We start from the raw sequence: 27,611 nt of genomic DNA, 5'->3' as shown, positions 1-27,611 counted from the left end.
ATAATTTTTTTAAATTGCGTTTTGACCCCCGGTTTCTGAATTTTTTTTCAAAAATATCCCCAGAATCCAAATTTTTACCATTTTTTTCCAAAATCAATTTCAATTAAATCCAAATAATATTTTTACCCAATTTTATTATTATTAATATTTTTATATTCACAAAAATTAATTTAAATCAAATTAAATCAAATTAGAAGGAGAGATATATTAAAAAGTTATATATATAGTTATATTGTAGCCATAAAATTGGCTCTTTTAATTGTCAAAATTTATTGGAGTTATTCATATATATATATAGATATATATTCTGTAAATATATACAAATCATGTATTTAAAATTATATATATATATATATTAACCTGATATATTAGAAAGTTACAATATTATTAAGATATATATATCTTTTATTATATATGTAAGGAGGTAAATGCTAATATGTAGATATCTTCTTTTATAGGTCATTGAAGATAAAAAATTTTTTTTAATTGGTTGAGAATGAAAAATGCTCCTTAGTGGAAAACACTTGTTTTTTGTATGAAACCATTCATTTTTTTTATATCTTATAACAGTAGAAGTCTTTTATGAAAAAATATGAATAATTTTTGTTTTATAAAAAAATAACAATAGGTAATCAGTGTGTATGTCATGTAACAATTACGCTGACTACTTTTTAAGATGCCACTGGTATATTTATCACGTGATAAATAGTTGACAATTATGATGTCATAATGTCGTAACTTTGTTTGCCAGGTTAACAATCATAAATGGTAGTAAAAATTAATTTGGATAAAACTTAAAATTATAGGATTATATTTAAAAAAAATATATATTACAATAACCAATATGAAATTTGTTTTAAATGGTATTTGAATATATACCCTCTATAAAAATATATTTTCTTGGTAAGAGATGGGACCGGCTGTGTGGTGGAGCCCACAGCCTTGAATGAAGAAGCAAAAATTGCCACGTGGAGATTGGTTTTTGGCTCTGGTAAAACTTGAGTTTAGAGTACCAATAATAAATTTTCTTTTATACCAATTTCGGTCTAATTTATAAACTCGCAATTATCTCCAGTTGCGTACCTAAAATTCAAATTCCTATTGCAATAAACAGGCGATTAACAAGTAGATCACTTGGTGGGGTCCTCGACGCCGATGCTTTTACGTGAAAACGAAATTCTCTCTCGCTATTTTATTTCCACGGAACGAGGCCCCATTCTCAACACGTAACTTTGACCTTAACTACGACAATTTGAATTTCTCGTCTCCCTTTCTTACAATATCAACGGTGGCATTATTGTAATAAATTTAATCAACGAGGATATTTATTCAAAAGAAAGCTCCAAAGATTCCATTTCCTGGAATTGAAGCTACAAATTGCTGTCGCTTAGGGTGCGTATAATGATCCAAACGAGACCACTTTTTCCTCTCAGAAAAACTTTCGAATTTACTCCTTCATAATCAGTTCATCATCTCTCTCTCTCTCTCTCTCTCTCGCGACTATTCGTTTTCCTCGTGGTTTGTTCTAGGATTCCTCCTTCAGTTTCCAGCTGTTTTAGCTCTAGCTGAAAGGTAATCTCTGGTTATTTTCTGATTAGTTGTTATCTGATTGTTTGAGCTTTTATCAGCAGTTGATTTTGAAGTTTTTGTGCAACTTTGATTCTTAACTTTGAAGCTCTTAGTCCTAGAGCTCAACCTGATTCGATTTCAGTCTTCTGAAGATCAGATTGATTAGATGGTGTTTGGTTTATTATGCTTGAAATCTGAAGCTCATAGTCTGATTTATTGTTCCTGAATTTTGCTTGCGTGTTGTTTCCGTCGTGTTTAGTTTGGTTTGATGTGGACTTCTTAATGAATTCTGGTGCTGTTCTTCAAGTTATTGACAGAGATTATCCAACCGAGACTTGGGCAATTATTTGATTGAAGTACTTGATATATCGATCCTGATCTCGAGCTCTGGTTGAGCTTTCTTGTTCGTTACTTAAAAACGAAATCTGAATTGCTAGGTCGATATCGAAACTGTAGAAATGTAATAAGCAGCTTTTCTTAAAATTAGATTGTTTGTAAATTGCTTCTTTCTCTTTGTTTTTTTCTTTCCCTGCACTGCAGATTAATTCAATTTTGTATTTGCAGATCTCTTACGAGACTTCCTAGCAAGACTTGAAAAGGGAAAGTGATGCAAATATTTTTCAGGTAATATCATTATAAATATTACTAAGTTGTTAATTGGAAAAATGTTTATACTGTTAAATTATTAAATATTGGGGGAAAAGGTTGTCTGTTTTAGAATAACCTCTTCTATGTTAATGAAAAACCGATAGCAATCTGGTCTTTTTTAATGCGCAAAAGAACAAAAAGACCAACTCACTTTCTGCGACATAATAGCTGTCTTTTATCATTCGAAATCCACCTCTAGGTGGCTCTTCAGAGACGATGATGTGGCATCTGATCAGAAATTATACCTGCTTGACTAGTGACGTCTGCGCTAAGTTTAACAGACGATGCTATTGACTTGTTACTCATTTTTCAGTCAAATACCAAAATTTTGGGATATCATCCTCCATTACAGTTTCACACCACATGAAAAACATATGGATCCATAGTGGGTCCACGTCTTCTTGGTGGGTCCAATTTCTCATATCCCACCTTTTCATTTTATTTTTAATGATAGAATCATATTTTTTGTACGAAATTCTGTTCTCTATTATATATATAAATTATCACTTTAACTAAAAATGTAGATGATTATTTTATATATTTAAATTAAGATATATTAATAGTTTAAAAATATTTCAAAAATATGAGAAAATGCTATGTGGCTATCTCGATTTTCTTTTTATATGTATCTATATTTCTCCACTTATGACAGTGTATTTTAGTTTTAGTCACATCCGGTAAAACTAATTTATTTAAGTTATAGATCACTTTTTAGTGTTTCAGGGGAAAAAAATTACCTTGGAAATAAGTACAGGATCCTCAGAAAAAAGTGGGCACGTTTTTGATAGAACAATTGAATAAGAGAAACTTATGGGCTAAAAGTCTACTCCCCCAAAAAAAAAATCCTTACTGTTTTTAAATAAATAAAACACAATATTAAGATCTTCCTTGTTATATCAGGTGCAGCATCTCAATAAAACAGAATATCACATATTCTGAGTAGTTGTTCTTTAAGTACTCAAGATTATCAGTAATTTCTTGGTTTACTAGTATGTGATACCTGAACCAACCAAGTGGAAGTATCATCTTCGTTGAAGCTTAGAATTATGGTTTGAAGTGGCTCTTTCTTTGCTTCTACCCCTCTGGAAGCTCACATCAAAGTGTATGGAATTCTATTTTAACTCTTTTAAATATGAAACAACTGATCAAATAAATAAAATCTTAGCAATTGATTTTATACAATTTTATACTTGAGGGCTATGTTACAGCACCATAGTAGCATTTATGATTCTCTATACTTCTTTGGTTGATAAATGGCAAGGAGTTTCAGATTTGGGCAATAATCATAATAATCTGAAAAATATAATCATATGACTAGAAGCATTTCATGTAATATTAATACTCAGCAACTATTGAAAATTGTGAGACAAACACTTAACTGGAGTCTTCTTGTCATTCTTTGTGAATGATAAAGATATGGAGGTTGTGACCTTTGGATTTGAGCCACTCGTTCTGGTTAGTTCTTTTTGAACGATTTAATTGTCTCGGCCAATTTATTGATGTACAATCTGTCAGAGGATGAAATTCAGATTAGGGCGCTTTTAAGACAAGCATCTGGGATTTGGTAATTTGATTCCAAATTCAAACGTCAACTGCAGCTGAACCTGTTATAAAATTTTATATCATGTCCAAAATATGTCCAAACAAAAGGAGATCCCATGCAGAACTCCATTAGTTAATTACATTAGCTATCATTTTCACGCCAATTAAATTATACCTCATATATCATCAGTAATATCAGCAATGAATTTACAGTCATCTTGTAGTGTTTGAGGGACCCTGCCTATGGTAGTTTTTCCTTGTATTAGGAGCCAGCGACCAGCAGAAGTTTGGCAACTGACCTGTTAAGATCATGAAAAATTAGGCTTCCTAAACTTCAAATTATGACAAACATCCTCGACTGTGATGCCAAAAAGACATCATCTACAATATCAGAATTACGTAAATCTGGTCATGTTACTGGATTCTGCATAATTTATATTCCACTGAAGTTGGATATTTATGTCTAAGATATTGATGCTTGTTATCGTTCTCTGAATAAGAAAATAGCATATATGTTTGCGCGTTTCTTTTTGTTGATACATGTTTGCACTTGAATGTGAAACAAATTTTTCTGGGTTTTCTATAAAATGTTCGTAACTCTGATCTTCAGGTTTTAAGCCACAACTAAACTGCCTTGATTTGTTGATTTTGGAAAGAGAAATTAGATGATAACCTGAAGAAGAGATGACAAAGCATCACTGGAGGGAATCCATCAAGTCCTTTTTTGGGAGTCACATTGACCCAGAAAAAGATGAACAGATTAAAGGAACTAAAACTGGTAAAATTCTCTACTGGTAATTTTGTCTATTAGAACACCTAAAAATTGATGTGGCATGATGAAAAGTAGACAGAACCTAATTTTTGTTTACAGCTGAATAGCATGATTCTTCTTTTTGTTGGCCATTCAAATTATAAATTTTAGCCTTCTTCAAATTGTATTAAGTTGCTGTAGAGCACAAGTTAAAGCTAATGTACAAATAATATATTAATCATTGAATCATCCTATTAGCTTAAACTTTAGAAAAAATGGTTTGACCAATTATTTATAATTGTATCAAAAGCAAAAGTCTAGAGGTCAAATTCTTTAAATTGCAGCACGAGATATAGAAATTTTGTTCTTGATCCACACTTTTAGTTCACTATCTTTTTGGGCATGAGAGAGGATTGTTATTGAGTAAATATCTATATCTGTCCATTTCTTATTAACTTAAGTTTTTTAAAAAATTGCTATAATCAATTATTTTAACAAAAAGTACTTCCATAATGCAGAAATCGAAGACAAAGTAATGAAGATTTTGAAGCTTATAAAAAATGAAGACGTTGAAGAAAATGACAGAGTAGAAAACTTCAGCAAAGATACACTTGCTGGGTTAATTGAAGATTTTCACAAACATTACAAGCTGCTCTATACACAATATGATCATCTCACAGGAGAACTAAGGAAAAAAGTTCATGGAAAACAAGGGAAGGACAAGAACAACTCTTCTTCATCTAGCTCAGACTCAGACTCTGACTCTGATCATTCTTTAAAAAACCAAAGCAGTAAAAATGGACAAGTAGAAAGTGAATTTCTGAAAATAACAGAAGGCATGAAGCAAGAACTTGAAACGGCGAATGCTGAAGTTGCTGACCTGAAGAGGAAGCTGATAGCAGTGAATGAAGAAAAAGAAGCTCTAAATTCAGAATATCAAACAACTTTGAGCAAGAAACTAGAAAGCGAAGAAATTTCCAGCAGTTTGAAGCTTGAAATTGAAAGATTAAGTGTTGAAAAATCAAAATTTCTGCTTGAGAATGGAGAACTTACTGAGAAACTGGAAGCTTCTGTTAATATAGAATCTGCAATGAATCTAAGATTAGAAGACATGAAAAGAGAGAAAGATATCTTGATCATGGAAAAAGAGACTGGAATGAACAGAATTGAAGAGGGGGAGAAGATTGCAGAAGATTTAAAAACCATGAATGATCAGCTGAAAGATGAAAACATGACTCTTACGCAAGAACTAGGAAAACAGAGAGAGGAAGCGTCCAATATAAAGCAGCAGTTGGAATCTGCAGAACAGCAAATTTTAAATCTGAGCCATGCGCTGAATGCAAAAGAAGACGAGAACACATCACTATGCTTGAAAGTTTCTGATACTTCAAAAGAGATTTTGCAAGCACAGAATGTTAAAAAAGAACTAATTGCTGAATCGATTCAATTGAAAGAGAAACTGGGCGAGAGAGAAAGGGAAATTTCAACTCTGGCAGAGATGCATGAGGTGCGGGGAAATGAATCATCAGCTCTGATTAAAAAATTGGAGGAACAAGTGAAAAGCAAGGATTTGGAGCTGGAGACATTGAGAGAAGAGATGAACACAGAGAAAAACATCATGATAATGGAGAAAGAAACTGCAATGAAAAGAATTGGAGAGATGGAGAAGGTTGCAGGAGATATGGAAATGGAGGTTGATCGCCTGAAAGATGAAAAAGTGACTCTTGCGAAGGAAGTAGGGACACTAAGAGAGGAAGCCTCCAACATGAAGCAGCAGCTGGAATCTTCTGAACAGCAAGTATTGCATCTGAGCCAATCACTGAATGTGACAGAGGAAGAAAATAAATCATTATCCTTGAAGCTTTCAGAAATTTCCCTTGAGATCATTCAGGCACAGGATGTTATAAAAGAACTCATCACTGAATCGAGTCAGTTGAAGGAGAAACTGGGTGAGAGAGAAAGGGATTTCTCAACTCTTGCAGAGATGCATGAGGTGCGTGGGAATGAATCATCAGCTCTGATAAAAAAACTGGAGGAACAAGTGAAAGGCATGGCACTGGAGCTGGAGACAGTGATAGAAAACAAGAACGCAGAGAAAAACAGCATGATAATGGAGAAGGAAACTGCAATGAAAAGAATTGAAGAGATGGAGAAGATTGCAGAAGATTTGCAACTGGAGGCTGATAGACTGAAAGATGAAAAGATGACACTTTTGAAGGAAGTACGTACACTGACAGAAGAATCCTCCAATGTGAAGCAGCAGCTGGAATCTTCTGAACAGCAAGTTTCACATTTGAGACATACATTGAATGCGACAGAGGAAGAAAATAAATCACTCTACTTGAAGATTTCAGAAATTTCACTTGAGATCCTTCAGAAACAGGATGTTATAAAAGAACTCATCACTGAATCGAGTCAGTTGAGAGAGAAACTGGGTCAGAGAGAGAGAGATTTTTCAACTCTGGCAGAGATGCATGAGGTGCATGGGAATGAATCATCAGCTCAGATAGGACAGTTGGAAGCACATGTAAAAGACCTGGAACTGGAGATGGGGACACTCAGAAAAGACATGGACGAAGAAAAGAGGGACATGATAAAGGAGAAGGAGATTGCTATAAAGATTGCAGAGGAGGCAGCTGATCGGCTGGAGGAGGAAAAAGGGTCTCTTGTACAAGAAGTAGATAGATTGAGATATGAAACTTCCAATTTAAAGCAGCAGCTCGAATCTTCAGAAGAGCAAGTTTCAAATTTGAATCGCACTCTGAATGGAACTGAGGAAGAAAATAAATCACTATCCTTGAAAGTTTCAGAGATTTCAAGTGAGCTCCTGCAGGCACAGGATGTCATCCAAAAACTCATGGCTGAATCAAGTGAGTTGAAAGAGAAACTATGTGAGAAAGAAAAAGAACTTTTTACTCTGGCAGAGATGCATCAAGTGCATGGAAATAAGTCTTCTGCTCAAATAAGCGGATTGGAAGCACAGATTACTGGCCTTGAACTGGAGCTGGAATCTCTGCTAGCCCACAATAGAGACATGGAGTTTAAGATAGAGAACAAAGCAATTGAAGCAAAACAACTGGAAGTGCATAACAAAGGATTACTAGCCCAAATATTGGAACTTGAAACGATGTCTAAAGGGAGAGAAGACAAACTTTCTGCTCTCATGAAGAAGCTTGAGAACAATGAGAGTGAATCATTGTCCAGAATAGAGAATTTGACATCAGAGATCAATAATCTACGTACAGATATGGATTCTTTACATTCTCATAAAGCAGAACTGGAAGAGCAGCTAGCGTGTAAAACTGATGAAGCATCAATCAGAATCAATGGCTTGATGGATCAGGTCAATGAATTGCAGCAAGAATTACTATCCTTGCATAGCCAAAAAGCTGAACGGGAGCTGCAACTTGAGAGCAAATCTCAAGACATTTCAGAATACTTGATCCAAATTGAAAAATTGAAAGAGGAGATGGTAAGCAAAAGTCAGGATGAAAAGAGAATTCTGGAAGACCAAAGAAACTTGATGGAGCAGGCAAGGAATCTGAAATTGGAGATGGATTCACTCCATACATTGAAAAGTGACTTGGAAGAGAAGATAAAGTCTAAAATTGAGGAGAATGGCCAGTTGAGGAAGAAGAAGCTGGAGCTACAAGACAAAGTCTTTGAATTGGAGAAAACATTAGCAGAGAGAGTACTTCGCTTTTCAGTTCTTGAGGAGAAACACATACACTTGGAGAATGAATCTTCAGCAGAAATAACAGCCTTACAAGAAAAAGTTGCCGATCTCCAACAGAAGTTGGATTCTCTCCGGACACAGAACAACGGAATGATAGTTCAATTTGATAGAGAGAAAAAAGAATATTTGGAAAGCCTAGTTCATTTGGAGAATCAGAGATCTGAATTGATGAACCAGATAAGTAATCAGCAGATAATGCTGAAAGAGCAGGAGGAAGCATATGACAAGTTAAGCACGGAATATAAACAGGTTGAGGGTTTGCTCCAGGAGTCTAGGATCAATCTTGAAGCTGCAGAGAGAAAATTGGGAGAAATGACAGAAGATCTCCATAAGAATGCAGAATCGAAAGACCAGATGGTAGCTGATTTAAAAAAAGAGGTTGAAGACCTTCAAAAACATCTTGAAGTAAAACAGGGTGCGCATAATGAGTTAATGAGCCAGATCGCAGATAAAGAGAGAATGGTAAAAGAACAAGAGGATGCATTCAATGTGCTACATGAGGAGTGTAAACAAGCCAAAAGTTCATTTCAGGAATGCACAGCAAAGCTTGAAGCCACAGAAAGGAAGATGGAAGAAATGGCTGAAGAAGTCAGGAAGAATATTTCTTCTAAGGACAATGTGGTGGCTGATTTGGAGCAAACAGTTGAAGACCTGCGAAGAGATCTGGAAATGAAAGGAGATGAGCTTAGCACTTTGGTTGAGAATGTCCGCACAATTGAAGTTAAGCTTCGGTTGTCAAATCAGAAGCTGCGGGTGACTGAACAACTACTGACAGAGAAGGAAGAGAGCTTCAGGAAAACAGAAGCCAAGCTCCAGGAGGAGCAACGAATGCTTGAAGAAAAGGTTATTACTTTATCCCGAACTATTGATGCAACTAACGAAGCTCACCAAAACATGATTCTCCAGATCACAGAGAAAATAGAGAGTACCTTGACTGCCCTGGAAATTGTGGTCCAAAAGTATGAAGAAGGCTATCAAAACTATGAGCACTCTATTCTGGAGACATCAAAGGAGCTTCAGGTTGCAAAGCAGTGGGTTATAGAGACAAAAAACGAAAAAGAACTACTAAAAAAGAAAGTATTCAATCTGATTGAGCAGTTGCAAGGTAAAAAAGAACAAGAATACCTGTTAAGAGAGAAGGTTGAGAAGCTAGAGGTTAAGGTAAGCAAAGAAGAAGAACAGAAGGAGAATCTAACTGGAGCAGTAAAGCAGCTAGAAAAGAAGGTAGAGGTATTAGAGATGATGATGAAGGAGAAGGATGACGGTATATTATGTCTAGGGGAGGAGAAGAGGGAGGCCATTAGGCAACTCTGTTTGTGGATTGATTATCACAGAAGTCGTTACGATCATTTAAAGGAAGTACTATCCACGGTTGTTGTTAGACACCAGAGGCAAACGTAGAAGTGCTTGGCATTAATCATCTGTATGTTCAATGTTCATTTCGGTTTTGAGTTGCGGATTAGTATTTTTTATTCTTTTTTTTTCTCCATTAGTGAAGCTGTTGATAGAACCATTTTTAGGTAATGGTGTTTCTGGATTTAGTTAAGCATCATGTAAAGCTTTGGTTTTCAAGTTTTATGTTCATAGCTTTTCTCTTTCTTCAATCTCATCATGTACAAAAACTTACAGGAACATTATTATATTGGCATTGGAAAATATGGCTATATGCGAGTCTAATGGCTCATGAATTCATTTTAAGTGCCTCCCCTCCCACTTTTTGTGCAAATAATTAGGTAAAAATCAAGTGGGACAAACAAAAGTTTGCACCTGGTAGTCTACTATGTTTTTTTTTTTTTCTTTTTTAGTCATCTGTGCTTGAAAATGATCCGTTATCTTTCATTTATGCTGCATTATGAATCTTTGGCACACTATTAGTTTCGACATAATCAGTTAAAAAGATCCAAAGTACATCCTTATAAAAAACACTCAGAAACTTCAGTCTCTTGATCAATATTTTTGGCAAAGTTGCCATAGCAGCTAGTGACAACAGTAGCACCAAAACCAGAACTCATTCCGGGATTAGGTAAGTTCCTGCAAAAGGAGTTTTACCAGCATTTCCCATAGTGGTCTTATATATTTCCTAGTGCTAATTATATAAAATTGGAGAATTGGATCAAGTATGACCAGAATATTTTAGCTTGGGAACATTCTAAGTGAAATATGAAAAGAGAAACACAGGAATCACCCATCCATCACGAGGAATGAATAAATAACAGGAAAAGAAAGTTGATATGAAAAAGAAAACAGTAATTATTTATATGATCAGATATTTCGTAAAAAAGCAGTCATTATTACAGTTGAATTTAAAATTCATTGTAAAAGTTATTATTGACACGTATCGTGTGTCATTTTCCTTCTTTGAACAAATAACTTATTATTGTAGCATATAAGAATAAAGTATAGACATCGGTTTGTTTGGATGGGAACTGATCAAGATGTGTAAAGGAAATATCAACACTGGCCAAACGTGGATCTGTATAACTAGCTTCTAGAACTATGATTCAGAAAGAGGTGCCTTCCAATCCTTCTGCTTGCAAAATAAACAAACCTTGGAGCAGTGGCTCATACTTAAGTCGGAGGATCCTCAACTCAACTATGAGAACATCTTTCACCAACTCTTATGTCACAAATGCAATTGCTATGGATGGAACCACCTAAACAAGAATTCAAAACAGCATACCCGTCATGTAAATGAATTTACTAAACAAATGCAAGGAACTTCCTCTTTTGAAGCTAATAACAGTTAGTTACCTGTCATGACTCGATTCACAAAGGAAAAAAATGAAGTTGAGAACAGAGAAAAGAAACCTATGTTAGTTTATAAGAGGAGAACAGTTGTTGGTAACGTAGCAAAAATCAAGTGATAACAGGCCACATGGCTTAATTTTACGTCGCCTTATATACCCATTTGTGTCAATTCACCCCCTTCTTAGATGACAAATATAAAAGCATCTAAGTTTTCTTTTGCTCAAGTACTACAATTTCATCCTGCAGTATTCTTTGCTAAGTCGGGTCTTTGCAGGCTTCATTATAAAAGTTAGGCTCTATTTGAGCAGTAATAGAACACATATATCTCTTAATATCTAGTAGCAAGTTATCATATGACAAAATAGAAGAACCGGAAAAAGATTAACCTGAAAGTGCGGAACTCCTTTCCTTGTTAGATTTTTGAGAACCTGTTGAAGATTGAGTTTTTCATGGAACAAAAAGTTAACTTTTTTATCATTTCAGCTCCAGATTTTATGTTTATTGTTTTCTTCTGATATTGACAGCTTTTGATAATAACTATTAAATAGGAATGTAGCTGCATATTTTTTGTTCAGCCCCATATTTTTCTACTTAGATTATGATATGTATTAGGGTTGGTAGAATTAGTTGAAATATGTAAATTTTTCCTTCCATTTTGTATATACATATATATATATGTATAAAATTAATGGAAACTATATGTCATTGAACACTTTCCTAGCAGTAGAAGACTCTTATTTTTTCTACAAATTTTTCATCTTCACTTTCTTCTATATTCTTCCGTTTTCTTAAAAATTTAATTAAATAATATCTCAACAGTGGTATCAGAGCTGCTGTTCTTGTGGGCTGTGAGGAGTTAAACTAGTTTGTTCTTTTATTAAACTTCATCAAGTTGAAAGAAAATGGTCATGAATGTGAACTTACTTGCACCACCAATGTTTACAGGAGAAAATTATGATTATTAGGCTGTAAGGATGAAATCATATTTGCTTGCTTATGACTTGTGGGCTGGTGTAGAGGAGGATTATGTTAGGGTGCCTTTACCTGAAAATCTTACGTTAACACAAATTCGTTAAGATGCAGAGAACTCTATGAAGAATTTTAAACATTTAGCTATTATCCATTTAGCTGTATCAAAAGATATTTTTTCAAAACTGGTTGGTTAAAAATGGCAAAAAAAGCTTGTGATTATCTAAAGGAGGAGTATGCTGGAAGTGCAAAGGCGAGAGATGTAAAATTATTAACATTAAAGGGGGAGTTTGAGCTGATGAAAATGTAAGAAGGTGAAAGTGTTAAAGACTACTTTACCAAGGTTATGAATATGGTGAATCAAATCAGATTACTTAGAGGTAACTTCAATGATCAAAGAGTAGCAGAAAAGATGATGATCAGCCTTCCAGAGAGGTTTGAATCAAAATTCTCATTGATTGAAGAAACTTGCTTTCTGGAAAAGCTGTCAGTAACCGAACTGATAAGCAAGTTGCAAGCTCAAGAGCAAATGACTTCTATTAGAAGCGATGGTGTTATAATAAATGCATTCCAAGTTAGACAAAAGGGAAAGTAAGTTGCTACAACCTCAAAAGAAGTTGGTCGGTCTTTTGAATCTAAAAGTGAAGAGCAGCAAGGTTTAAAAGAGTCAAATAAAGAGGAGAAGCTTCTTGTTTACGGCCTTTGTAGCAGGAGTGGGTATCTAGAGAGCAAATGCTGAAATAATTTGTAATGTAGAGTTTGTAAAAAGACATGACACATTGCAAAAGTTTGTTGGAAAAGAAATAAAAAATCATAGAATTCATATTAACAATAAAAACATCTACTGAGCAATAACAAGCTAACTTTGTAGAGAATCAGACTCAGCAGGAGAGCCATTTGTTTATGGTTACTAAAAATCTTCATATATCTGATGTTGATATGTGGTACATTGACAATGATTGTACAAGCCACATGGCTAGATATCGTAGATTATTTTCTAGTCTAGATTCCAGCTGTAGAAACAAAGTGAAACTTGAAAATGAGATGATTATAGAAGCTCAAAGTAAAGATTCGGTGGTAATTCACACAAAATAAGGTACAAAATTTATTACTGATGTCTTATTTATTTTTGATTTAAAGTAAAATTTATTGAGTGTGGCTCAAATACAAAATAAAATATTTTCAATTTTATTCAAAAATGATTGCTGTCATGTATATGATGCTACAAATGTTGAGGTTGTGAAAGTTAAAAAGGTTGACAATAGTTATATTTTATGTTTGAAACATGTGAATAAAATTGACTTATCTATTAAAAATGATGAAACATGATTGTGGCATAAACATTTTGGTCACCATCACATTGGCGCATTAAAGTTGATGCAGAAGAATAGTATAGTGAGTGATATGTTTGTTATTTCTGGTGGAGAAGAAATATATACAACTTGTCAATATAGTAAAATGCATATCACCAATTTTTTAATTGGTGGAGTTTTTTGTGCAACTAGAAAAATTAAACAAATCAACTCTGATGTTTGTGGGTCTATGAGTTTTACTTCCTTAAGCTACAATAAATATTTTATTTTGATTATAGATGATTTTACAAGGATGACCTAGGTTTACTTTCTTTCAAGTAGGGGTCAAGTGCTTTTTGCATTTAAAAAATTTAAATCCTATATAGAAAAACAAAGTGCATGTGAGATAGCAAACTTAAGGTCTGCTTATGGCAGTGAATATACTTGATCTGAGTTCAGGAAATTTTATGATGATTGTGGTATATTGCAACAATTTACTGTTGCTTATTCACTTTAGCATAATGGGGTCTCAAAAAGAAAGAATGAGATAGTAATGGAACAGCCAGATGCTTGATGTCAGAGAAGGAGTTGCCTAAAAGTTTTTGGGCTGAAGTTGTATATACTTTAGTTTATTTGCTTAATAGACTTCCCACCAGATCAATTAAAGAAAAAACTCCAATTGAGCATGAAGTGGTTCAAAGCCTTCAGCAAAGCACTTGAAGATCTTTGGCTCAATTTGCTATATACTTGTTCCTTTTGTGAAGAGGTCTAAGTTGGATGACAAAGCTCAAATTGGTATATTCTTAGAATATGCAGGACAAGGTAAAGGTAATAGAATTTATGATGTGCATTCTGGTAAAGTATATATTAGTAGAGATGTAAGATTTGATGAACAAACTTGTTGAGATTGAGAGAAGAAGCAAGTTAAAGTAAAGAAAATTGAGGAAGACTCGGTTACTTTCGAGTCTACATCAGGTCCAAATAATTTAGTTCAGCATGAACAGAGCGACCATTGTGTTGACTCAAATCCTACGGCTGATGCTCCTACCAAAAAAACAAAGTCACTTACTGAAATTTATGAGAGATACAACTTAGTAGTTATAGAACCATTTAACTTTGATGAAGCCTCAAAGTATCATGAATGGAAAACAACTATGCACGAGGAGTTTGATGCAATTTGCAAGAATGAAACATGGGAGCTCACATCAAGACCTTTGAATAAGAATGTGATATGGGTAAAATGGGTTTACAGAACTAAGTTTAATGTTGATGAGTCAGTCTTCAAGCATAAGTTAGACTTGTGGTGAAAGAATATACTCATCTTGCAGGAGTTGATTTTGGCGATACTTTTACACCAGTTGCAAAACATGAAACAATAAGGTTACTTGTAGTTCTTACAGCAAAGAAAAGTTGGAAGCTATTTCATTTAGATGTGAAGTCAACTTTTTTAAATGGAATGTTGGAAGAAGAGATTTATATAGAACAACCACAAGATTTTTAGGTTTTTTAAGATGGTGATTATGTGTGTAAGCTAAAGAAAGCTTTATGGGGGCTTAAGGAAGCTCCTATAACTTGGTAGACTAGAATAGATTCATATTTGATCAGCATGGATTTTAGGATTAGCAAAGTTGAACCAACTCTTTATGTGAAGGGCGTTGATGACAACAATCAGCTTGTTGTGTCAATATATGTTGATGATTTGTTGGTGACATGAGGAGACTTAAAGCTGCTGATGCAATTTAAACAACATATAATGTCAGAGTTTGATATATCGGATTTTGGAGAAATGACTTATTTACTTTGTATGAAGGTTAAGCAACTTGATGATAAAATTTTTCTTTCTCTAAGAAAGTATGCATGGGATGTCTTAAAGAGCTTTATAATGGAGAATTGCAAGTCAACTGCCATACCACTTTTTATAGGTGAAAAGCTATCAAAGTTTGATAAAGCTGAGAAAGTAAATACAATTTTTTACAGAAGTTTGATTAAAAAACTCTTTTATTTGACTGTTATCAGGTCAGATTTGATGTTCTCAACTAGTTATTTACCAAGATTTACGAATTCGCCTAGTCAAAAATACCTTGGAGCAGCAAAAAAGGTGTTAAGGTATTTAAAAAGAACTGCTGGTTATGGTATTTGGTATTCAAAAGAAGAAAGTAGTGCATTATAAGGGTATTTTGATAGTAATTAGGCAGGAAATTCAGATGATGGCAAGAGTACTTTAGGATTTATTTTTTCATTTGATTTGGGTGTATTTGCTTGGAATTCAAAGAAGCAGGAGGTGGTAGCTCAGTCGACTACTGAGGCTGCATATATAACAGCAGCTGCAACAACAAACTAAGTTATATGGCTCAAAAAAATTTTGAATGAACTTAATATGGTGCAGGAGGATCCTACTATTATTTATGTGAATAGTAAATATATCATTACAATTGCAAATAACCCAGTTCAGCATGGAAGAATAAAACATATTAAAGTGAAGTATCATTTTCTTCGTGAAGCAAAGGATGGTGAAGTTCATTTGGTGCATTGCAATTCAAATGATCAAGTTTCTAATATAATAACCAAAGCTCTGCGTAAGTGTAAATTTAAAGATTTGAGAATTAAACTTGGTTTGTTCAATAGAAAACTCAAGGAGGAGTGTTGAAGATTGAGTCTTTCATGGAACAAAGAGTTAACTTTTTTTTGTCATTTCAGCTCAAGACTTCATGTTTACTATTTTCTTTTGGTATTGATAGCTTTTGATAACAACTGTCAAAGAGAAATTGAGCTCAATATTTTTTATTCAGCTCCATATTTTTCTGCTTAGATTATGATATGTATCAGAATAGATATGATTAGTTGAAGTCTATAGACTTTTCCTTCCTCTTTGTATATATACATATAGATGTATAAAATTAATAAAAAGAGTATGTCATTGAACACTTTTCTAGCAGCAAAAGACTTTTTTTTCTACAATTTTTCTCTCTTCACTTTCTTCCATATTCTTCCATTTCCCTAGAAATTTAATTAATTAATATTCTCAACAGAACTAACGAGTGAAGCGGTGGCTTATTGGCATATAAAATTTTTTAGGTAAAAAGGGGTTTTCTTAACTCTGATTGATTTTTTGGGTAAATGAGAATGTGTGACATTATTCTAATTTTGGCTCAAAGATCCTACAAACAACATAGAGGAACTTTTTTCATTAGGCAACAAAGGAGAATTAGGTGGTACGACTTCTGTAGTACACAGCTGATCAGCCGTTTCACTGATATTATAACTCATGGATTACTCTGTGGGGTACATGAAATCTATAAGTTCTTCTTTTGTGAAAGATAAATCAAGAAGGTCAATTGAGATGGCTTTATTGATGTTTGATCTACATGAAAAAATATTCTCATGAAACACAATATTCCTATAGATGAAGGTTATCTTAGTTTGAAGATCAAGTAACTTGTATCCTTTCATGCCAAAAGAGTATCCCAAGAAAATATACTTTTTTACTCTTAAGTCAAATTTGTATGTATTAGTTGCAAGTGTTGAAGTAAAAGCTAAGCATCTAAAAGCTTTAAGGTGTATATAGGATTAGTTAGTTTTAAGCAACAACTCAAAAGGGGATTTGAAATTTTTATAACAGATGAAGATATTTTGTTAATAAGATATAATGCGATAAGAATACAGTGACTCCGGTACTTTATAGTAAAGTAAAATCTCAATGCTCTAACAACATCCAAGATGTATTGATAGTTTCTTTCAATTTTGGTATTCTGCTCAAGAGTCTTAACACAAGTTCTTGGGTGAATGATCCTCTTCTTAAAATAAAAATCTTTCAGATCAAATTCTTTTCCATTATCACTTAGGATGATTTTGATTTTTGCATCAAATTATGTCTTTATAATGGCACATAAACCTTGTGAAGAATAACTTGCATATGATTTAGATTAAGTAAATAAACCTAAGTATAAGAAATTTTGTGATTTGATTTGATTATCTTGATCTATCATTGCTTTAATATCACATCAGAAAATAATATTGCAGATCGTAAAAAGAAGAAGGGAGATAACTCAGGAGAAGGAAACAGTGTATATTTTAGTTTTTTTACTTTCTCACCGAATACAACTTTCAATTTTTAAATTTAAAGAATAATCGTAAAACCATGTAAAATACAAAAAAAAAAAAAAAAACAACAACAACAACAAAATCCTTAAGGAAAAGAAAAGAAAAAAAAAAGAAGGAACTCTACAAGGTAAAAAATGGTTTATGGGAAAACATAATATCTGAGTGGTCATGAAGGCCCTTTGAGAAGTTCATTATTTTCATGCATAATTTGATGAATGCCCTGTTTGGTTTATTACTCTAAGCAGTGAATCAACATTCTTTGACACTATTAGAAGGTAAAATTATAGATTTCCACTCAAAAAATCTAGAGATTGTAGTATATCATTGCTAGATAATAATAATAATAATAATAATAGGAAAACAGTTCAATTAAACTCTAAAGCTATGAATATTTTCTATTTTGGATTAAATGTAAATAATTTAATTTAATTGAATTTTATATGTGAATTAATTGAAAATTTTAAGATAAATTGGAAGTAACTCATGACGGGAGAAATCAAGTAAAAAAAAGTCTAAATTATTTTAAATATATGAAACGATTTGTTTATGAATTTATTATTTCTTTATATCTTTCAATAAATTATTAATAGTTTTTATTAACTCATTCTACATTCAATTCAATATATTTTAAAATACTTTTTATAAATATCAATCGTTAATAGAAATATATGTTTATTTTTTATTAATATTTATTTTTAAATAATTTTATCAATTATTAATTCATTTAATAAAGTTTATAATTTTTAATTACTTAAATAAATCATTAAATTAGGAGACATTATAATAATTTTATCATTTCTATTAAATTTAACAGCCTAATAATTAGTAAAATATTATATTCGGTTTTAAAAGATGTGATTAAATATATTACACATCTGTAATTTGCCTTCTTATAGTTAAACTATATAAGTAAAATTAATGTAAACATTAGAATTGAGAAACGAAAAAATAGAGGATAATATTAAATGCTTATTTTGGAAGTGGCACGAAATGAACGCATTGCGACACTGATTTTCATAGTGACATGAAATTTGACATCCTTCATTAGCACGATGCAAGCAACCTAATCTTCCAATTTCTTATTTCTAATTTTCGTTTAGAATCATTTTCATGGCTTCCAAGTACACCACTTCAAATATTTGATGCCCTTTTGAGGAAGATAGGCCATGATATATAAGTGTCTCATTACAAAACACAAACCCATTTGGGCATTGTTTAGAACAAATTCAAATTTTGTGGCATTTATTTATAAATTGATATTTAGTTTAATAAGAGATATAGATCATTTAAGATATTAAAATATAATTTCGTATTAAATTTTTTTGTAAAATTAAAATAATTTTTAAATTCTTAATTTATCCCACGAGTCTTGATTTATACTTAAATAAAGTTTAGCTTGGTAAGTCTTAAACTTGTGCCATGTTGATCTCCTGAGTTTTTATTCAGACTCTGACCAGCATTACATTTCATAATTATGTGATCTTGTATACTCAAAACTTGTTAGGATAAATAACTACTGAAAATTTAAATTTATTTCATAAGGTAGGATCTAACTTGTTCATGTCTTGTTTTCATGTATTATTTTATATTATAGTGCATTTCTTATTCTTTTAAAGATTTTATAATAGTAAACAAGTCATATACAAAATTTGGTAAGAAAAATACATTATTATTGAGTTCGTATAAGAGGTTGAGTCTTATATTATTGTTGACTTTAGTTTAAGTTTTTGAAGGTCACTTATCTGGGTCTAAAAGATTGTTAAAATAATGGCACTATAATTTAAAATATTATAAGTAATAATAGAACACGTCAAATTGGTATAATTTTGAATCTTGCTAATTATTAAATTGTGATTTGTGATTATGTAATGTACACCCTTGATGAAAACATTAAAAGTTTGAGCGATAGAAATTGAGATACAACATATATAATTACTAATCTCTGTATAAGAGTTCAAATAATACATTATTAACAATTTAAATATTGACTTTAAGAGACAATAGTTTACTAGAATAGTGATATTTGGACTTAAAGACGTTAAAATATATGTATAGTAACCCTATTTTGTGCAAATTTTGTTAAGGTTATGAGCATCATCAATTTTTAAAATTACATTCCCTAAAGTGTTAAGATCTAGAAGCACAATACTTCATTGTCGTTTAACAAAAAAAAAAAAAAAAATTTCTCTCTCAAATAATTTAAGTTTACTTACATCCAATTTATCATCCTTTATAAAATTTAGATACAACATAATTATTGTACTGTTATCATTGACTGAATTGCAAAATATTACTTTATAATACAAATAGGTACAATATGTCATAACTTTGAAGTGCATATAACACTATGTTTTAAGTGACACTTACCCTTATTAAATTATTATAGAATTTACACAAATTACTCCTAGAATACAATAAAATTATAACATTTAATAGATAATAATTTTGAAGAATTATATAAGTTTCAAATAAAACTATATCACATGTGAATTTATTTGCAGAGTTGGAAATGGTGAATTGGTTAGACATATATGGTAGAAATTAAATTCTACCACATGTAATGGTTCATAATTTACAATGAAATGCATGGATTTGGTGTTCAAATAAATTCAAAATATTTGATATTTTAAGTAGAATTTCAAATATTCTCACCAAAATTTATTTGCTATATGTAGGAGTTTTTCCTTTTTAACAAAATGTATTTTTAATTTGTTTTGTAATTATTAATGAATAAATGATGCATTTCCTACGTAAGTATGAGTATTAATCAAAGTGAGCAAATAACAACTTTTCTTTTTTTTTTTTGCACAAAATAAAATCTAAAACAATGAAAAACTGAAATTATTCTTAAAATAATAATAATTTTAATTTTTAATAATAAAGATCTAATAACAATTAATTATCATTAGGGGACTTTCCATGTGGGGATTGCTTCGGTGTAATACCCGAGTCCGAAAAGACCTGGAATAATTTTTTTATTCATAAAAATTATATAAATAATTAATTTAATTTTATTTCAATTTAATTTTAGTGAATTTTTTAGAAAAAATTGATTAGAAACGAAATTAAAAATAATTTTGGAGAGAATTGGTGAAATTTTGAATCCGAAGAGTGTTTTTTTATAAAAATTAAAAATAGAGGATTAAATCGTAAAAAGAGAAAGTTTGGTAACGTGGCAAGCAGGCTGACATTGGCACCATGTAGGAAGCCACACGAGCGATCCGCGTGCCTGGCAGTCCGACGATTTAAACCTCATCCCGCGCACGTGAATGACCCAGATGCATTTCTTCTTTAGACGCAATCAGACGGACGAGATGGATCGCGATAGATAGTCTGAATTCGTCCACGCCATAAGCCTAAATGGGAAATCATCGAACGGTCCTCCTCACTCTACATTGACACAAACGGACGACTTAGATCGAAGAAGAGATGAGTATTTAAACTCCTCTTCGTAGGAGAACCTAGCCCTATTCGCCTAGTCCTCATCGGAGAAGGAGGTCGACGCCTGGCCACCTCCGTACCGGAGCCACCATCGACTGCCAAAAAAGTTAAAATTTCCCCTCCATGCTTGGAATTGAATTTCAAGTCTTTCAGTGGTCATATCGGAGCAAAAAGGACGGCGGATGAGCCACAAACTGCAGGCAAAGCCCAACAGAACCGTTCGGCCAAAAACCTAAACCCTCTCTAATGATCCCCTTCCCGTTTCGGTTTCACACAATTCTTTGATCATCGTGTTCATCGTCTCTTTCTGGTACAAGTTAATCGAAAAAGAATCGCAGCTGCGAAGGAAAATCGATAGAGTCGTCGCGCCTGAAGATCCTCTCTCCCTGACCGGTAAGTTTTAATTTTTCAATTTTTCTAACCAACTGAGGCTTCCTAACGTATGTTTTTACAGGGATACTTGTAAAATCGGCTACAATTGACCAAAATTGGCCAAAATCGGCCAGACTAAGTGAAACTACTACCGTAGGAGGCGGAGCCGGTGCGGGAGCACGACAGTGGCGCCGTGTCGGAACCCTAAAATTGGTCGAAAGGATTTTCAACACCAATTTTAGATTTTTAGGGTATTTTTAGGTACATGACGAGTATTTTAATTTTTACAGAAACAATTCAAAAAATTCGGGACCCGTTGGGAGGCATAGTATATAGTATGACGTTTTGAAATATTGATTTAGGTAAGAATCTCTCACCCTACTCCCTATTATGATAAATTGAGACTTAATAATCAAATATCTTATATTTGTGAAAAATTAGAAAAGTCTTAAAAATAATTATAGTCACTAGTGGAGCTAGAAACTGGTTAGTGTACGATTGTCCTATCTCGTTTGTGTCGCCTCTTTATTTTTCTATACTGCCTAAAATGTTTATTGTTTCACCATGTGATCTAAATTATTACTTTTAAATTACTTTCTTATTTATTGATTGCTTAGATCGTGATTTTTATCTGATTGATTGATTTGAAATAAAAGTCCTAATTACGTTATCAATTGTTGAGATATGAAATTGTATTATTTGCTTAAATGCCGTTTAATTGATCTGTGAATATAAAATGAATTATTGATATGCGATTGGTGGTTATTTTGTTGATTGAGATCTGTATATAAAAGACTTACTAGATGCCTTGGGAAAGGGTGGACGAATTGGTACATAAAAAACCCTACCGTAGACATTACCTTAGTCAAACGAAATTGAGAAGTCCCATAGCAGAAGGGTTTGAGATATATAATTCACCTTAATACTGAACGGGGTATTAAGGTGATAGTGTATTTGGTGCTCATTACCGGACTGGGTATGGGGACGACTAGGTTAATTGACAAATCTATATATTGAGTTCATGAGTATGAGAATGTCCCTATGGACCCTTGAGGTACCGGTAAGTAGGGAATAAAACGAGTTTACTGTTATTGTTCATGTAAATGTGTCATAAGAATGAGATTCGAATTTATTGTGTTCATAAATTGTTTTAGAAAACTCACAACAATAAGTACGAAATAAACGACTTTTTTTATATTAAATGAATTTACTCAAATTAAGGACTCCGTAGTTGTTTTATGATTTTTATCAACATGCGATTTTTCGTATCAGTTATTAGCGCGATATTCTTACTGAACTAGTGTACCTCACCATTTTATTAACCATTTCAGATCAACAAAACTGAGATCCAGATCATGATCAGCAAGATGAGGGTTGTAAGTAGATTACCTTCCGAACCCCATCAAGTGTTACTGGAGGTTGACTCTTAAAATATTTATTTACTTATTTTAATCACTTTATTCGTTTCTTTTTACGAACCGCTGTAAAATAGACATTTCTGTATTCTTATTGAGCGTTTTAATTTACTGTGCTAGAAATATAAACACTAACATTATTATTTACTTCTACATTTAAAATACAAATTCATATTTTCTTAAATTCAGAACATGTACATTGGGCTTTCATCATCTAGTGCCTAGTTGGACTGTCATTGTAGAAAATTGAATTGCTCCATCTCTCTGCCTATAAATAGTTAAATTATTCAGAAATTTTGTAATCATTACTTGGTCATTTCTATTTTCCTTTTCGGAAATGTACTTACTGCGTCTATGTAAATACTTTTATTATAAGGGAAAAAACAGGAAACTAGGATCGTATTTTCACATGCCACGGTGCCATATATATCTCTATCTTTTTTGTCCCCCCGCCCCTTCCTGTTGTTCTTTTATCTTTATTTTATTTTTAACTTTTTAATTAATGGATGTCAGACAATTAAACCATTAGTTTCAAAATATTATACGAACTAATTTTGTGTTATTAATTTATACTTAAATTAACAGACCAATTATAGTTAAATCTAATTTTTTAAGAGGAAAAAAATGTAATTAAAGAAGAGAGTGATCTGCATATACTCGTCTCAGTACAGCTTTGAATAACAGAGTTTAGTGTCGGTCACACATATTATAATTTCGGAATCTCTGAGTGTTTTGTTTGGATTTCAAAATTACCGGAGGCTGACCTGGAGTCAACAAGTAATCGGCCATGGAAGGAGCTACTTTGGCCTGAGCCCCTTCTGCTCAAAATCTGAGTGAATCAGAAGAAATTTAACAAGACAATGAAGTTCAACTGGAAATTAAGCAAGCACAAGAACTTGCTCCTTAAGGTTGCGGCTGCCTCTCTCATTTTAGGTCTTGCTTTTCGTTTCTTCTTCTTTGGCTCTTCTCAGATTAAAACCCCTATTGCTGATGCTACTGTGGTGGAAGGCCCACCATCACTTCCGGCTTCTGTTCATGTACAATACAACGGCTCTATTCTTATACCAGATAATGAAGATCAAATACCTCAAGGTATTTTCATTCCCTTACACTGCTTCCACGGGAGAATAGAATCACCCTATGCTAAAATTACAATATGAGATCTATGCTTTATAGCTGTTTTCCGATTTGAAATTACTGGATTTATATAGAATACCTTTTATGAGAATAATATCTTCTGTTATATATACTTCTAAAGTCTCGATGGGTCTCATGCTTAATTGTTCTGATATTTGAGCTTCTAATTCGACGGTTGTTGTATCCTTTTTCAGTCCAGTGTTCCTTTTATTCTTCCCTCAAATGTAATATTTCTCGGGTTGTAGTACTGGAAATAGCTCATGCTTGGAACAGATATCATTGCAGCATCTGATTTCTTTCCTGGGGATTGGATTTCCACTCCATCACACCCTAGCTTCACCAATGACAGCTTTTTCTTCTCCTTTTTTTTTTTTTCCTTTGACTGTGTTCTCATCCTTGTGTGGTTCTAAAAATAACTCCTCTTCGCTTCAACAGATATTGTTGCACAGTGTGATCTCTTTACTGGGAACTGGGTTCCCAACCCATCAGGCCCAAGTTATACCAATGAAAGTTGTCCCTTGATCGAAGGACATCAGAACTGTATGAGGAATGGGCGGCCTGATGTAGATTATCTATATTGGCGGTGGAACCCACATGAATGCCAGTTACCTCCATTTGATGCAGGGAGATTTCTTGAGTTGATGAGGAATAAAACATGGGCATTCATAGGTGATTCAATATCACGCAACCATGTGCAGTCATTTTTGTGTGTGCTCTCAGTGGTATGTGCAGTCATTTTTCCCCCTTGTTGCATTCACTTTCTACTTCAGGATCAGATTTGTGCCTATTAATCCTTTCCTGTTATGGTGTATCACTTGTATTTACGACTAGGAAACACGTTTGATTAATTTGAGAAGATTTATTGAACTTCTACAGCAAACTAATAGTCCTAAGTTACCCTAGGTGTGATCATGATGTAAATTTCATGGTATGGTTGGGAGATAGTTCTGTTAAATTCTCATGAAATTGAGAGAAGCGGATTATATATCATTGTTGACGCTTATCTCGGTTTTTTTATTTCCACCTTTCGTCCAAGCTTAAATATTATTATCATGTTTGAGGTTATGATGTGACCTTGGTTTTCAGCTAATGTTTATTTTCTGGGGGAGCTTTTTTCTTTTCCTCATCTTTTTGCCTTCCATCCTGCTGCACATTGTTTAAAGTTGTTATGTACAAACGTGATGGTTAAACCAATATGGATAATCACTTACGAGGGTCAACTTAATGTCAAAAGGGATTGACGTAATTGCTATATCTTGGTTGTGTTTTGATGTTTTCTTGGATGATTGATATCGGAAATGTAAAAAACGATCTTATGGATGATTACATATCACTGAGATTTTGGTGTTGCACGCTGGTAATTTGGCTTTGTGATTCGGAAATGTGCTAGGCTCCTTAGTTTAGTATTACTTCAAAGTTTCATGATTTCTAATCGACCGTCAAGAGCTTTCCCTGTAGATTTCATTGTAAGTAAACGCAATCTGGTCTTATTTACTCAAGAATGGTGCATAGACTCTTTTTAGAATTAAATCAATTGTCTTGAAACTTACTCAGCCATTCGAGAAAAGTTTACTGTATGGGTGTGGACATTCCTTTGTCTTATATTCTGATGAGAATGGACGCAAATGTTGAAGAGTTTTAACTTTTTCTTTTGGTGGTTGACCTATGGGAAAAGACTAAATTTGTTCTTCAGGGTTAAAGATATGTGAATTTCCAGTGGGATTATGCAAATTTTGGTGTTTGACCAATGGGAAAAGACTAAATTTGTTCTTCAGGGTTGAAGATAAGTGAATGTCCGGTGGGATTATGTAAAAGGCTGCATATGTTTTTTTCACCATGAGGTCATTGTTACTTTTAGGGTTGAGAATTTTTGTGTTTTCTTTGTTTTAGTTTCCCTCCTCTTTCCTTATGCATCGAGTTGGTTTAAAGGACTTGCGTTGGTGTCGGAGCCCTAGTTTTCATCTTCCAGACAATTATTAATCATCATAAGATTTGTGGTCTATTCTTTCACACAGTTTCAGAGTTCTTAGGGTTTACTCTTGTCAAACAGCACATCATCATATCGTACATACATTGTCAACAAAAGCTACTCTTTTATTTAGGAATATGTGGCCGCTGAACTGCCTTGTGTTCTGTTGGGATTAATTATTATTATTTTTTTGTATCTATCTTCCAGATTGAAAAAGGTGTTGAAGTTTACCATGATGAGGAATTCAAGTCAAGAAGATGGCACTTCCCGTCATACAATTTGACCGTATCAAACATTTGGTCCCCTTTCCTCGTGAAAGCTGAAATCTTTGAAGACATTAATGGTGTTTCGACGTCTGAGGTTCAGCTCTATCTAGACCAACTCGATAGTAAATGGACAGATCATTTCCAGAGCTTGGACTACACGATAATCTCAACTGGGAAATGGTTTCTCAAAGCTGCTATCTACCATGAGAATGACACTGAAGTTGGCTGCCACATCTGCCCTGAAGGAAAAAACCTGACACAGTTGGGATTTGTCTATGCTTACAACAAGAGTCTCCATTATGCTATGAACCACATTGCACAATCTGGGCACAAGGGATTGATTTTTTTCAGGACAACAACGCCAGATCACTTTGAAAATGGGGAGTGGCATAATGGAGGAACTTGTCCACGAACAAAACCGGCTAAAGAGGGAGAGATTGAAATAAAAAGCTTGCATAGGATTTTACGTGACATTGAACTGGAAGCGGTTGAGAAGGCAGCAGCTGAAGCTGCCAGGAATGGGGTGCAACTGAAGCTTCTTGACTTCATGAATATGTTACTGTCGAGGCCAGATGGGCACCCAGGTCCATATCGAGAGTTCCATCCATTTGCGAAGGACAAAAATGCCAAGGTTCAAAATGACTGCTTACACTGGTGCTTGCCTGGGCCAATGGACTCCTGGAATGATGTGATAATGGAAATGGTGGTTAATGGTTGAGAGTTGTTTATTTAATAGAAACTGTAATTTTCTATTAATTGATTTTTGGGCTCACAAGAGACTTCTATTTATATATATGCACATATCAACTCATTTAAGAAATAATCTATACGGGAAATACTATATACGTAAAAGAATCTCAATATATAACTCATTGCTTTGTGATATCCTATATCACATTTAAAAGATATGTGAGAATTTAATACAAAAATGAAGAGATACATTGTTAATAATATAAGTCTAAATATTTTCAAAGCAGCAGTTTGACTTTAAAAGTTGCTGATAAACAGTTGGTATTAAAGTGTATGCATCGGATTGGTGCTATGTAATTTTTAGATCGAGTGTTTAAATTTTGATTTATTTTGTAAAAAGATTTGAATAATAAAAATTATGATATTTTAATCACAATATTAGTAATTTTTAAAATTCTTTTTCAAAAGTTTTGCCTAACTTCTAGCCGCTAAACATAAGTAATTATAATTAACATATCATAAGATTCTTCTTGTTTTATGGTAAAAATTCATTATTATTAATTTTTTTTAAAAAAAATTAAATCATAACATCATTTGTATGCTCCTAGATCTCCCTCTTCCGGTGATCTTTTGGTTGATTTTTACTCGAAAGCAATAATTCTGCGTCTCTAAATATTTTTTTTTTAATATAATTTATGATCATACGACATTAAAAAATAAATAAATATTACAAGTGAATATTGATGAAAATATAAATTTCGTTCATATATTACATGTTAAGAGTTTATTCGTGCAAAATTTTAGGAGTAATGAATTAAAATTATTTTATATTCAATCTCAAGGAGTTTAATTATTTTTAAATTAATAGATCAATTCCTAGCCTACCTAAATACTCATTTAAATCTAATTAATATTAATATGGATAACAAATTTTTTTGAATATTTTTATTCAACACGTTGGATGA

The 27,611-nt window shown here is 32.9% G+C and overlaps 2 protein-coding genes across 8 annotated transcripts; both read left to right on the top strand.

Moving 5' to 3' along the window:
• The first annotated feature begins 1,386 nt into the window (after nucleotides 1-1,386).
• Nucleotides 1,387-9,944, top strand: CIP1 (COP1-interactive protein 1). Of its 7 annotated transcripts, XM_088217866.1 has the most exons (6): nucleotides 1,387-1,572; nucleotides 1,877-2,029; nucleotides 2,134-2,193; nucleotides 3,118-3,319; nucleotides 4,370-4,537; nucleotides 5,029-9,944. In XM_088217866.1, the coding sequence occupies exons 5-6, from the start codon at nucleotides 4,444-4,446 to the stop codon at nucleotides 9,645-9,647; spliced, it is 4,713 nt and encodes a 1,570-aa protein (XP_088073992.1). In that variant the 5' UTR covers nucleotides 1,387-1,572; nucleotides 1,877-2,029; nucleotides 2,134-2,193; nucleotides 3,118-3,319; nucleotides 4,370-4,443; the 3' UTR covers nucleotides 9,648-9,944. The 7 variants fall into 7 exon arrangements, with proteins under 7 accessions (XP_088073992.1, XP_088073989.1, XP_088073988.1 ...); XM_088217863.1 differs by lacking the exon at nucleotides 1,877-2,029 and having other exon boundaries at nucleotides 4,416-4,537; XM_088217862.1 differs by lacking the exon at nucleotides 1,877-2,029.
• A 13,268-nt stretch (nucleotides 9,945-23,212) lies between these two features.
• Nucleotides 23,213-26,779, top strand: TBL23 (TRICHOME BIREFRINGENCE-LIKE 23). The gene is made up of 3 exons (XM_088217859.1): nucleotides 23,213-23,676; nucleotides 24,157-24,443; nucleotides 25,898-26,779. Exons 1-3 carry the CDS (start codon nucleotides 23,445-23,447, stop codon nucleotides 26,672-26,674), a joined length of 1,296 nt encoding a protein of 431 aa, XP_088073985.1. The 5' UTR covers nucleotides 23,213-23,444; the 3' UTR covers nucleotides 26,675-26,779.
• Nucleotides 26,780-27,611: the final 832 nt, after the last annotated feature.

The sequence above is a fragment of the Carica papaya genome, chromosome 4 (assembly GCF_054855325.1).
Source record: "Carica papaya isolate Zhongbai chromosome 4, ASM5485532v1, whole genome shotgun sequence".
NCBI lineage: Eukaryota > Viridiplantae > Streptophyta > Magnoliopsida > Brassicales > Caricaceae > Carica > Carica papaya.
This window is presented reverse-complemented; position numbering and strand designations above follow the sequence as displayed.